Source organism: Schistocerca cancellata, chromosome 8 (genome assembly GCF_023864275.1).
Source record: "Schistocerca cancellata isolate TAMUIC-IGC-003103 chromosome 8, iqSchCanc2.1, whole genome shotgun sequence".
Taxonomy (NCBI): domain Eukaryota; kingdom Metazoa; phylum Arthropoda; class Insecta; order Orthoptera; family Acrididae; genus Schistocerca; species Schistocerca cancellata.
This window is the reverse complement of record NC_064633.1, coordinates 341,878,093-341,892,723: the sequence shown is the minus strand read 5'-3', so window position 1 is coordinate 341,892,723 and position 14,631 is coordinate 341,878,093. Positions and strand designations below refer to the sequence as shown.

The following is a 14,631-nucleotide window of genomic DNA, read 5'->3' as shown; positions in this document are numbered from 1 at the left end:
GAATTTTCCTCCTTTGAATTCAGAGCTGTTCCAGATTGTTATCTGATAATTACAGTAAATCTTCCCAGTTTTTACTCCAAAAATTACACACACAAATCAGTTTATAATTAAATTAATATTCTTAGACATAATCAATGGGAGGTTCTGAATTACTGGGGCACAGAAGAGAGCCATCAAGTTTGGCTTACAATTATCCAGTTGTGAAAGAAGAAATGAAGTAAAAATTATGCTGACTAGAGATTTTTTAAATTCTTTTTTGTTTATAAAGAGATGTAAATTCTCCAAACACTTAAAATTTCATTTCACAAGAACTAACCTCTGTCTTTGAATACATAAAGTGCATTTTCAGACATAATGGCTAGAAGTTAACTACAATTAATGAACATATGGATGTATTTTTATCAATTGGCAAGGAAAGTCTGTCATCAGTGTAACTTCTGCTGTTGTGGAACTGGTAAGTTTACATTTTTAGAAATAAAACTTTGATCCTGTCTCAGATTTTATACTAAGAAAAAGTAAAGTAAAGTACTGACTTTCTTAAAGGTGAAACTCATCATCCTTCTTCAGCACAACACATGTGAAATGGAGAATTTTGCAAGGAAAACACTGCACAGGGCAAAAAAGAAATTTTGCAATATTGTATCACCCATGCAGCAATGCAAATAAATACCGCTTCAGATTCAAAACACAGAATTATACACATCCACTAACAAAAAAAAAAAAAAAAAAAAAAAAAACTACTAAAATAAAAAATGTACATCTGAATTACCTAAATTAGTATGAAGATCAAGTTCACAAAAAAAGAAGAAATGATGGCTAAGTCACCCAAGACTCAAACCAACAGAGACACAGCACAATAGAATGAGATGGAAATTAGCAATGTAACTGAACAGATGTGATCTGAAAACAGGAAAAGTTAGCATAGAAATATGAGAAAAAGATGGGACAAGAAACACAGAATTATAAGCACAGGCACAGATGGGTCAAAAAAGAATAGCTGGCAGAACATGAAACAAAGACAATAACATATACTGTAAAACTTTACAAAACAGAATGAAGAAAGGAAGAAAAACAAAAATGAGAAAGTTAAGGAAAATTGGTGGATTGGGGAAAAGCATGAAATGAAAAGGAAAGAGAGAGAAGAGCTGACAAACGCACACAGAATCATGAAACTAGGAAGTAAGATGAGAGAGGAAAGTGAGTAAGAAATGTGAGTAAAGAATTAACACACATATTTATTAATGTATGTTTGTTATATACCCTAGACTTTAAAATTATTAAGACATTAATTTGCATAAAATCTTCTACTTTTACTTTAAATGTATATCACAGAGCATTTTGCTTGAAGTCAGCAAAAGCTATGCTGGGGTAACAGTGCCTCAGAAAAAGTTATTCTTACTTATCAGGTGACACAGTGTCCTACAAATAAAAATGTCGTAATTACATTTCTTGTAACAAGCAATCTTCCACAGGAAAGGTTTTTTTGTAGCTAAAATTTCATTAGATTGTGCTTAAACTGCATAACAAAGTGTGCTATGTGATCACAGAGGAGGGTACATGTCTAGGACTTAGACAAAATGGGACAGTGTTTCTGAAGTAAATGAGAATACAATTCAGTTTCCTAACAGTAAGATAATCTAACAACTGGTTACTAACTCAACAAAGTTAAAAATTGTCAAGAAACTGGCAACTCACTGAAACAACAGAGACATGTAAATGGGAACCATGAGCAAAGAGGTGGTGTGGAAAAGGTTGCTTAGGTATGAAAGACAAAATGAAAAAAGAATGGGAAGAAAGGAGTGAATGGCACATACAATGGAGGAGATACAGAAAGGAAATGCAAAATAAAATTAAGTCTAGTTGGAACACTCCAGTACATTTTATTAACGTGTATCACGGGCTGGCATAATTCCTGCCTATTAAAGGTATTTTTTTTTTAGTAAGTAGCTAAAACTTTTATAGCAGGTTCTTTAATAATGTAACTGTTTTTGCCAGTATTTCATGAAGTGTAACCTGCCAAAATAGGTGAAAGTGCACGTGCAGAAACAAAGCAAACTTTCTGTAAGGGGAATTTATAAAACTACATATGAAGTTTGTGGAAAGAGTTTGAAATACTTCAAACAAAACTAGGTGTATGAGGTCTGTTCAAAAAATTCCGGAACATTCATTCATAATTTCACACCAATGGCAAGTTGGAGCGAAACATTGTTGGCAGCTCTGCAACACGCCTGCATTTAATGTGTAACTGCTGGAAGTTTCATTGGAGATGTCTGTTAGTTATTGTTCAGTGTTGTATTAAGAAGAACATTGTGTCACACAGCTTGCAAATTTCAAGATGGCAAAGTTAGAGGAGCGACACACCTGCATTAAATTTTGCGTGAAACTTGAGAAAATTTTTACAGAAACACACCAAACAATGCATGGAGCCTACAGTGATGAGTGCTTAAGCAGTAGTCAGTATTTCGAATGGTTCACACAGTTCAAAAATGGCCAGACAGAAGTTAGCTTTTTGACTACTATTGATGAGTTTACTCGTCATGCTGCATGCCACTCCCTGGGTGCTAATAACAAGTTTAGTCACAGCCACTGGTTTTCCCCTGGACGCTGTTGACGATTTACGTCACACCAGTTTGCCGGCCCCTAAGTGCTGGTGACGAGTATAGACGCGCCACTACCTGAACCCTGACGATGAAGTAACTCGCACAGCGGACTTACCACCCCATGCCTCAATAACCTTTTACAATTCTGGCCGCTAGCTTGTCGTCCAATTCTCTGTCTGTTGTCAGTCTAGGCTTCGCACTACAGTTCACTGTCCATCAGAATTTACTTCAATGTTCTTCGCATCCTGTATGTTACAAAGAAAATGGCAAGACGTCGTGGGTGTACTGAGGAAGAGAAGTGATAGTGATGATGAACTACTTGATTTTGATGAAAGTGATATATCTTTCATAGGATCAGAAAGCTGTAGTCATACACCATCAATGTCAGCAGAGGTGTTAATGCAGTCTTTTTTTTTCAGCAAGAGACGTTAGTTGTTCTGAATATGAAGACTCAGAAAGTGATAGTGAAACACCTATGATGGAATCACATCTTAATGATAAATTTGACTGGAAAGAAAATGATTTTTAGCCAGTTAATCATGCATTTGATGATACCTATCAGAATGTGAGTCAAATAGGAAATGAGCCAAGTATTCTGTCAGTTTTCACATAAGAACCGATGAAATATATAGCTGACGAAACGAATTGGTCTTATTTAATTACCAAGGAGAATACTCCACTGGAAAGATACTGGATATGAAGAAATGCATATTTCATAGCTGTTTATCTTCTGATGCCTCACATGAAACTTAGTGAATAATGGACAGAAGCTGTTGTTCTAAATACACCAATTTTTAGTGAACTTATGTCAAGAGACCACTTTTTGTTACTTATGACAATGTTACATTTCAGTGACAACTCTGCCAATACTGGAGGAGACAGATTATTCAAAATTAGAAACATTGTCGATAAAGTTCGTACAGTTTTCTGTTGTGCATTTAATCCATATCAGAAACTATGCACTAATGAAAGTATGCTATTATTCAAAGGCCACTTATCTTTCAGACAATTCATTCCATAAAAATGGAGTAGATTTTGAATAAAAGAAATGTGTGTTATGTGACTGTAAGACTACTATGTCTTAGATTTCATTTCATTATTTATACAGGGACACCAACAAAAACTGAGTTCCACAATTTGGAGGAAAATGGTGACATAGTGGCTACACTAATAAAGCCCTATTTAGAACGTAGAAATAACCTCTATCTCGATAATTGGTGCTCAAGCTCAGACTTATTTTCCTGGCTTCACGGTCATGGGACGAACGCATGTGGTGCTGTCCATAAGAACAGACGCAACACACCGAAACTTCAAAACAAACTGAAATGAGGAGATATCCAATTTATGTGCACTAATATAATGTTTGCTATAAAATGGTGTGACAAAGGGTAAGTATGGATGTTGACCACATGTGACACCACAGAAATGGTTGCCACGGGAAAGACTGACAGACATACTGGAGAGAAAATTGAGAAACCACGAAGCATTGTACATTGTAATTTGAATATCAGACCATTCTGATATGCTGCTTAGCTCTGTCAGATGTATACAAAAAAACAATGAAGTGGTATAAGAAGTTCTTTTTTCATGTTCTCAATCTGTGTGTTTTAAACGCTCAAGGCATACACAGGTCACTAACTGGTCATAAAATATCAATAACAGAGTTTCATCTGACGTTGGTAAGGGAACTTACAGAAACGTATGCATCAGAGTGCAGAAGAGCTGGCAGGGGATGGTGTTCTGATGATAATCCTCTCAAGTTTGTGGGAAGGCATTTTCTAAACAGTATAAAAAGTTAGCATTCCAAGAAAAGTATGCTAACGCGTAGATGCATTGTTTGCTGAAAACAGAAAGTTCATCGAGAAAGCAGGTATGAGTGTAAAACTTGCAAGGCACCATTGTGTGTCGTACCCTGTTTTGAAAATTACCACACAAAAATGAATTACTAATTGCAGCACAGAAAGAATACAATAGTGCTATCAGAAAAGAACTTGGAAAACCAAAAAAAGGCAAAAAACAAAATAAAAATATGTTTTTAACTTTGGCTGTGCAGGTCCAAAGCTTGGATCAAAAAGGGTGGATGACTTTGAATCTTCTCTATAACTGAATTTAGTGTGCTAACAAAAAGACAAGATTTCACAGCTTTCAAATGTTGGAAAATCTGCCGAGTACTTATGTGCAACAATTAAAATTATAGGCACATGAAAAAATATCTGTGGCAGACAATCATTTATTTCCAGCGATTCCAAATTATAACAGCACCAATCACCATCTACAAAGGATGGCTGCATCTGTGCCTGGATGCAAAACTTTACACAGTGTACCCATTAGATGTAAAAACTGTGATGGTGGATGACTAGGCACTCAGTTTGTTATATACTCAGAAACAAGTAGTAGGCCATGTGAAATTTCCAAACACGCCACAAAACGAATTTAACGAAGTGAAGTATAATTGTTCTTACCATTGCTAACAGTAAATTCCAATGTCGTAATACGATATGAATGCGGATCTGTATGTCGCTTTCTGCTATAAACAACATAATACAACGTTTTGAACAACAAAAGCGATGTACAGTTATCTGTAATCTATGGCTTATTTTATTCGTTATTGAGTTAGTACAGTGAGGAACGCATTCTTGAGTTAGTACAGTGAGGAAACCATAGAGAAATGCAGATGTTACAAACAGGTATGCAAGAAAGAAAGGTAAATGACTGAGGTAAATTTAACGAATCACTTCGCTTTCAGCATAAGCTACAAAAATCATCTAAAAAAACTACAAGCAAGATATACAAATAATTCTTAGTGATGGACAATAGTTTTAATGATTCAGTTTGATTCTGCAATAAGTCACCTGCACAGAAACTACGTAGTAAGAGAATTTATTCTGTATCAGCCGTGAAAGGTCACAGTGCTTCACCTGAAGTCGTAGCCACTTCAGAAATATTCAGCACAGGGTGAGTGAGGCAGCACAACCCGCTTCGGCCCTGGTGGCAGCTCAAGGAACATGCACTTAGCACAGGTAGCAATGTTATGCAGCAGGCTGCCGCGTCTCAGTGAACCAAGCAGATGGTGCGCCTCCAGCAGTCAAAGGGTTAAAGATGACCCTCGTTCAGGATATCCATCAAAGTCTACAAGCGACGCTCATGTCAGGAATGTCAACGAAACTGTGGATGCCGATAGAAGACAGACTGTCCAAGAGATTGCAGAAGAATGTAACATTTCAGTTGGATCATGTCACGAAATCCTGATACAGCATCTCAGAATGTATCGTGTTGCCATCGATAAGTTTTGTCCCACGTTTCATGAGTCAAGAACAGAAAGACCTTTGCCTCGCAATATGTGAAGAGCTTTTGGATCTCACAAGTGAGAATGAGGTGTTCCTTAAGAGAATCATAACTAGTGATGAGGCATGGGTCTACAGTTATGATGTTGAGACCAAGGCTCAATCTTCACAATGGATTGGGAAAGGTTCTCCAAGACCAAACAAGCTTGCCAGGTGAAGTTAAATGTCAAAGACATGCTGATAATTGTCTTTAATTTTAAAGGATTAGTTCATCATTAATTCATGCCACAGGGACTAACTGTTAATCGATGGTACTATCAGGACGTGTTGCAACCCTGAGAGAAAATGTGAGAAGGGAATGGCCTGAAATCTGGCGAGACAATTCATGGCTCTTGCTTCACGATAATGCACCTGCATATACATACCTGTTGGTGCGTGACTATTGCACAAAAAACAAAATCACTGAGCTGCTTCATTCTCTGTACTCTCCAGATCTGGCCACTGCGGGTTTTTTCTTTATTTTCAAAGTTGAGAACCCCACTGAAAGGACGAAGATTTGCAATGTTTGATGGGATGAAAGAAAAATTCGCAGATGGTACTTCGCATGATCGAGTAAGAGGCATACCAAGACTGCTTCTTGGAGTTGAAACAGCATTGGGAGCAATGTATCAGTAGTGGAGAAGAGCATTTCAATGGAGATCAGGCACAATAAGTAAAAGGTAAGCACAGAAAAATTTTGTGGACAAAGTTCAGGAATTTTTTGAACAGACCTTGTAAGTGTGCACTTTGGCGAAGTAACATACTGAAGTGCTTTAGCAGAATATTTTTTTATTTGTGAGATGAGCCCAAAAAAGTGGAATCACTATATAAATTGAGTAAATTACAACTGTGTGTGTAACCTTATCCTGGAATAAAAGCAATTTTTCCTATGAAATTGCTTATGCTAGAGGACTCAGCAATATTCTCTCTCTAATATCCCGGATGATTTATATTTCTGAGTGGCTGAAAAAGAGTGGATTGATACAGCCAGATTCCAAAATTTTGCATTCCAGCTATTACACTTTACATTCATATTCTGATATACCAAATAGCTCAATATAACTTCTAAACTAATTTCACGATGATAACATGTTGAATAATAAAATTACAATTGAGCATATCATTTGCATAAGATAAAATTGATGAACATAACAGGTTTTTGACAAACATTTCCATGTTTAATTAAGGAGTGTTGCGAGAACTATAAGTTCAGTGGAAGTTCTGCCTGATAAATACGGTCATTACGTATTTAATAGTATTGCATTATATGGTCACAACACGTCACTTCACAGCTTTCCGATTCAAAGTTTAATGTGCGCGCATTCATCAACAGAGATGAGGGCTGCAATTAATTATATTTTTTATTCAAAAAGTATAGATCAGTACAGAAGGCCAATGTCACAAAAAAATTAAATTAAAACTCTATTAGAAAAACAAGCGGACTTCAGAGATAATGTTACAACAATTTACTGTCACTCTGCCATCACCATAACCACCACCATTTCCCCCCAGAAAACCAGGACAAATGTCACTGATTCATGCCGAAATAGCTTTTTGTTTTTCACCATTACATACATGACAATCTGGTTGGCTCTCTCCAGAACTCTGGCTTCGTCAGGACAAAGTACTCTTCCTAATGCATGCTGCGAATCTCTCCTGCATCCACTTGAAAATTCCATCTTTACACGATTTTGCTGTTCCATATCAGGTTTCTGTGATTCACTGCCTGAATGTAAATGTGACCAAGAAAGCCTGTGTGGCAATCCTTGCTCATTTTGATCATTTTCATTGTCCTCTCCACATTGCCCCTTATAATGAGAGCTTGTGCTGATAATGGAGCTATGTTTCAGTGGTAAGCTGGAAACATTATCACAAACTGCTAAATAAAAGCTTCCATTTTAAATGGTACTTGAAACTACCCAAACTAAAATAGTAACAATAATAATAATAATAATAACAATAATAATAATAATAAAATACAAAGAAATCCTGTCACAATTATAAAGATGGTACATGCAATGATAATTCCTGTGTCAAAGAAATTAATGATTTTATAAAATGAAATAAAGAAAAACACACAAAATATCCAAGTTAAACATAAAGTTGTCATCATAGAGTTCCAAGAAACCAATGGAATAGTTTTGTACGTAACTTATTCACAGTAGACGAGTTCATTCGTCTACCGTTTCTACTGCTGTAGGTGATAAATGACTGAGGCATCTGTGTGTTCATAATGTATTTCAAATACAGCTCTCTTCAAACACACCAAAAACTTGGAAAGGATACTACAGGTTCCTTCATTCCCATACATGTAACTGAACATATAAGAAAGGCCTCAAGAGTACCCATTGTATTTGGTATTTCAGGATACCACATCATGATGTTACAGATGACGCATGTAACAAAGAACCATCATCACATTCCATAAAATTAACCCACACAACAAAGCCATCTTAAATAAGAATGTGTGAGAGGGCAGTTTCGTTAAAAATGAGTAGTCTGTCCACCTCAGTACAACTACTGTCCACCATTTACGAACATTTGATGCTGTTTCACTGCATTTAAGATTATATTTTGGCTTGGGTCAACAGGGGAAAATAGATTACTGAAGGCATTCAATGACGGTTAACATTAAGTTATTACAGTGGTTTATGATGGAACACACTGATCTGTAGGAATACAGTTGACAGTGTGACCTCAAGCACAGTTGTTTTTTCATACCAATACACAGCTTGGGCTATACAATGTCTGATCAAAAGTATTCAAACATCCCTATGTAATGCAGAATTGACCACTAGATGTCACAACAGGCAGACACCCCAGTATAAATGTAGATGGAGAGTATTGCATTTTCAGTAGAGAAGCAATAACAGAAAAAGGTGCCTGTTCTGATAGCTCACTGACTTTGAATGTGGAATAGTCATGAAGTTACCTAAGTAACAAATCCATCAGGAACATTTCAACCTTTCTAAAGCTGTCCAATTCAACTGTTGCAATTGTGAAGTGGAAATGCGAAGAAACAACCACAGTTAAGCCACGCATAGGCAGACCTCACATATTGATGGACAGGTACCTTTGACCATTGCAGTGGCTTCTTGTAAAAAATTAGCAGAAGAAATGACCCGTGTGTTACACATTGCCACCAGCATTCCAGCCACAAAGACTGCATGTACAGACTTAAAAAGAATGGTGCACAATGATTGAGTAGTTCCTCATATGCCACACATTTCTGTAGTCAATGCTAAGGGATGCTTTCGGAGATATAAATAGTGAGACCACTAGACACTGAATGCAAAAAACAAGTGATTTGAAGTGATGAATCATGTTCCACCCTGTGGCAACCCAATGGAAGGATATGGGTTTGGCGAGTGCCCAGGGAACGTTACCTGCCATCATGTGTATCACCAACAGTGAAGTAGGGAGAATGTGTTGGTGCTACAGTATGGGGGTGATTTTGTGGTTACGTTGTGGACCCCATATTGCACTTCAGGAAATGCTAAGTCAGGGTGTATACACATCATGAAAAAAACATTTCTGGTTTTTCCTGGATTCCGCAATTTAAAAAAAAAATCGACATTTTCCTGGGTGAAAAAGGGGAATACTTATTTTTCCTTGTTAAGTTCAATATACTTTCCCTCGGTGCTGTAAAACTTTTCAATCCTTTGATCGGTAAAGGTTTTATACACTGGCATACAACTTCCCAGCACTTTAAGAAAAGAAACCCAGAAAAAAATCACATTTTCAAAAGAAATTAAATGTGCAGCAACATGTGAACTGCACATTTCTGTAATTGGAAATTATAAATATGAATTCCACAAAATACAGCGTGGTAGCTTCCAAAGCACTGAAAACAAGATTGCACTGTGCAACACATTATTGTCAGCCAATCATAGCTCAAGTCATGTGATCTCACCAGCCAATGACAGCAGATATTCAGAGCATAGGATATGTGATGTAGTCAGTCAATAGCAACATCAGTGTTAAGTAGTGCAAACACACAAATACGAAAATTTAATGGTTTAAATTAATATACATTTAGTACAGCTACAACGAAAGCTAAGCTCTCACATTTAATATTGGTCATGAAAAATTTTTTGCTGCCCCCCCCCCCCCCCTCGCCCCTCAGGGTGTGGTTAGGTAGGATCCTAAGAGCACAGCTTAAATTGCACCAACTGAATATTTCTGACAAGCACAATTACAGACCCCACTGATGTGCACCGAGCATTTCATGGGTTGCCTGGCTGAATACATTTTCCATTGAACACTTCGACGTTTCCATAGAAAAGTCAATTATGTATGTTGCTCACAAATTCACCTCACACTTGTTTTTGGAGGATAATTATACTTTTTGCAATTGTTACTGCATAACTTTGTAACCCATCAAAGAACTAATGTAAATATGAAAAACTAACCTTGAAGCTTGGTCTCTTTTAGCATATGTTATCATTTGAGATATATCCAACACAAATGTGCCACTACAATTTTAAATAATGGGATATACAGATGGTCCTCTGGGCTCGAAATTTTCCTAAGTGGCTGGTCCTCGAAGTGTTAAGTTTTGAATGAGAGTTAAATGGTCTGTGATTTAAGAAATTCATCACACACTGCCACACACAACGTAATTCAATTTGAGTAAAAGGAAGTTTACTTTCAAAGTAACACTTCTCAAACCACCATTTTCAATATTTTCCCATGACATCACACTCATCAAAAGCAGTTTGCTGTTACGAAGTATTGCATAGTCTTCGTCCTAAAGCCATTTGAGACATTTAGTTGTCAGCACATACTTGCGTGTGCACCATTTTCTTTGCAATTAGAGTTTTAGTTTGGTGTTATTCTGTCATTTATACTTAACTACTGCAGTATTATTCTGGAGTAGCGGGATCAGAGTATCAGTTCTTACCAGTCAAAATTACAAAAATTTAACAGAAAACCAAAACAATGAAACATTTCTGGAATTCTAAGAAATTTCCAGATTTTTCATCCAAGTTTTTTCCATTTGTCTCATGGCATATACACCCTGTACACATTTTACAGAATTTTGTACAGCATACAGTAGGGGGAGCAGTTCAGAGACTATGATTATATCAGCCTGACAAAGCACCCAGTCATAAAGCAGTATCTTTAAAGCAATGATTGGTGGATAACAACATTCAGGATCCCAGTCTGAACCCAACGGATGAGTTACAATGCTGACCCACTTCAGACCCCAGCATCTTATCAATACCATCTTCTATGGTTTCTGCTTTTTATGAAGAATGGGCAGCCATTCCTCCACTGACTTCTACACACTTCACTGAAAGTTCCCCAGCAGAGTGCAAGCCACCATAAAGGTAGAGGGTTGACACACCCCATATTATTGACCACTAACAGATGGATAGTGTAGGTACTGAGCACATACATATCACATGTCACAGTGTAAAAGAAATTGCTTTTAATCAGCTGAAAACTATTTTTTTTTCAACAGGATAATGCACTGGCAGTATAAAATTTGAAAATGGATAATATAATACCTACTAACTCTACAGAAGAATAAGATCACTGTTGCAGAGTACTTTATATATTTCATGTTGGTGGTCTCAATAATTTCAATAATGTTTACTGAAATCTGTTCTAAATGTCTTTTACTGATACATATGAGAGTGAAAGGATATGAAAATCTTGCGTGTGGTATTTGAAGACACTGCAGGTTGCATTAAACCTAAGGGTAGGGGCAGCTGAATCACCCCTCAAACATGAACTAAAATCCACAAGTATGAACTGTTAATATGAGATGACATGATGTTTAAATATTCCTATCTGTGGAAATTAATCATTTGACGAACACAAAGAAAAAAATTAGTAACTACCAAGTGTATTTTTGTGTTTAAGTTTGTTGATGATTCCATTTTTAAGCACAATATTTTGGGCATGATCTGGCCATATTCATCTTCAGTGGTATGAGATGCACTCACTGTCTAGATTACAATGACCGAGTGAGGTGATGCAATGGTCAGCACATATTCTGGAGGCTGACGGTTCAAATGCCCGTCTGGCCATCCAGATTTAGATTTTTCTGATTTCCTTAAATCGTTCCACACAAATGCCAGGATGGCTTCTCAGAATAGGGCACGGCCGATTTCCTTCAGGATCCTTTCATTATACAAGTTTGTGCTCCATCTCTAATGAGCTCCCTGTCAACAGGACGTTACACCCTAATACTGCTTCCTTGCCTCAAATGAGTACCCTAATACTGCTTCCTTGCCTCAAATGAGTATTGGTAACATAATGTTATTTATTTAAAAGTTCAACTCTCTGTCGCCTCCATATCCTCTGATCCACATATATTTTCTCGCATTGGCATTCTGTGAACTTTAAGTTCTCGTAAGACCCTCTGGCACTAAATGATGAGATTACTCATGAGATCTTAATAAACTGTTTGTTGTGTCCCGAGATTGGCTTCAAATAATTCCCTGTCCTTATTGATTAGGTTTTCCTATACTCTTATTTAAAAAGACTTCTTAACTGATCAGTCCAATAAACTTGAATTTTTCACCATGACAGCAGACACACCAAGATAAGCCCAAAGGAAAACCTCTTAAAAAATCCTAGTGGTCTCGGTGGAGTGCAGTAATGCAGAACTACTAACAGATGGCCATACAATGCACCACAGGTGTGTCATAGCAATGAAGCAGTGCTTGTGTGCCGGACGGTTGTACAAAATCAGTATCTGCTTGTAGTGACAAAAAATTGTTGGTGTTAGCATTCATACCACTGCCTGTGTTGCAATCATGGGTAATGCTCAGTTTCACTATGCCCTTAATGGACCCCTTCCCTCCCTCTTTTCTTTTTTGTTGCACGTGCTGTGCAGGTCAACATATTTTTTTTAACAATAAATTATGAGTTACTTTTTCAATATTGTGGAAAGGAAAGTTGCTGCTCACCACAAAGCAGAATGCTGAGTTGCAGATAGGCACAACAAAAATACTGTCACAAATCTAGCTTTCAGCCAGTCAGGCCTTCGTCAAAATTAAACACAACACACACACACACACACACACACACACACACACACACACACGCACACGATCGCAATCTCAGGCAACTGAGGCCACACTGTAAGCAGCAGCACTGGATGGGGGCAAGGAGGAGGCTGGTGCAGGGAGGGGGAGGGATAGTAGGGTAGGGGTGGCGGACAGTCATGTGCCGTTAGGGAGTGTGCAGGGATGAGGTGGAAAGAGGGTAGGGCAGCTATGTGAAATTGGGAGGTTAGATGGAGGGCAGTGGAACGATGGGGAGGTGGAAAGCCCAAAAGGAGCGAAGTAAAAAGACAGTGTGATGGAGGAATGAGGGCTGTGTAGTGCTGGAATGGGAACAGAGAAGGGGCTGGATGGGAGAGGACAATGAGTAACCAAGGTTGAGGTTAAGAGGGTTACAGGAACACAGGATATATTGCACAGAAAGTTCCCACCTGCACAATTCAGAAAAGCTGGTGTTGGTGGGAAGGATCCATATGGCAAAGGCTGTGAAGCAGTCATTGAAATGAAGGATGTCATATTTGGCAGCATGCTCAGCAACAGGGTGGTCCACTTGTTTCTTCGTCACAGTTTGTCGGTGGCCATTCATGCAGAAAGACAGTTTGTTGGTTGTCATGCCCACATAGAATGCAGCCAGTGGTTGCAGCTTAGCTTGTAGATCATGTGACTTGTTTCACAGGTAATCACTGTCGGCCACCTCTACCCTACCACTCCCTCCCTGCCCCAGCCTCCTTGTTACCCACACCCAGTCACTGCTCCCAACGTGCACCAGTGCTGCTACTTGCAGTCGTGTGTGAGAGTTGCGTTTGCATGAGTGTACTTGTACGTGTTTGTCATCTAATTCTGACGAAAGCCTTACTGGCCAAAAGCTATATTTGTGACAGTCTTCTTGTTGTGCTTATCTGTGACTCAGCATCTCCACTATATGGTGAATAGCAACTTTCCTTTTCAGAATACTGTTACATTCCATCCTGGATTTTCCATTCTTTGAATAACTTTTTCAAATTGACTGGAAATCTTACAACAAGAGCAGTCACTGTTGAGCAAGATGTAACATAGATGGAAAAATAAATTATGTGTCACCGAAAATAACTGAGACTTCATTTTACGACATGGCAACAAAATTAAAAATAAAAAAAAATCTGATCTCCCCCCCTCGAATTGAGCCAACTATATGAAAGAAAATATCAAGAAAGGGAGCCATTATAGTAAGATGGGTCACTGCAATAAGTGACAAAATGCCAGAAAGGAGCTATTACATTTGGACGTGCCCATGACCACAACACGAATGAAGTTGCCAATTTGTGGGTGTATCTACGTGGACTGTCCAATGTGTCTACAAGGAATGGTGTAGCACTCACAGTCATGTAACACAGCATGAAAACAGTGGTCATAGAAAGCTCTCAACCTTTAATACAGGAGGCCCAGTGTCATACCTTGTCAATTATAATAAACTTCGAACCCAGCAGGAAATGCGAAAAGCTGCTTTAAGTGAATGGAGGTTCATCTCAACGAGTTTCTGATGGAAGAGAAATGTGAGTAATGGACATTGGTAGTTGTGTACCTTGCCAAACACCATTACTCACATTGGCACAAAGTGGCATGTCCTCAATGGTCCATAATCATCTCCCACGTTTGGAAAGCATATTGTACTAACAGCACATAATCCTGCCTTAAATACTTTGTAGCAAA

The 14,631-nt window shown here is 38.0% G+C and overlaps 1 protein-coding gene across 1 annotated transcript in view; it reads right to left on the bottom strand.

Annotated features, from left to right (window-relative positions):
- The window catches only part of LOC126094510 (unconventional myosin-IXa-like), a 303,759-nt gene that overhangs the window by 181,704 nt on the left and 107,424 nt on the right, over nucleotides 1-14,631 (bottom strand). The window contains 1 exon segment of the mRNA XM_049908919.1: nucleotides 7,499-7,780. Coding sequence (XP_049764876.1) covers nucleotides 7,499-7,780 — 282 coding nt within the window.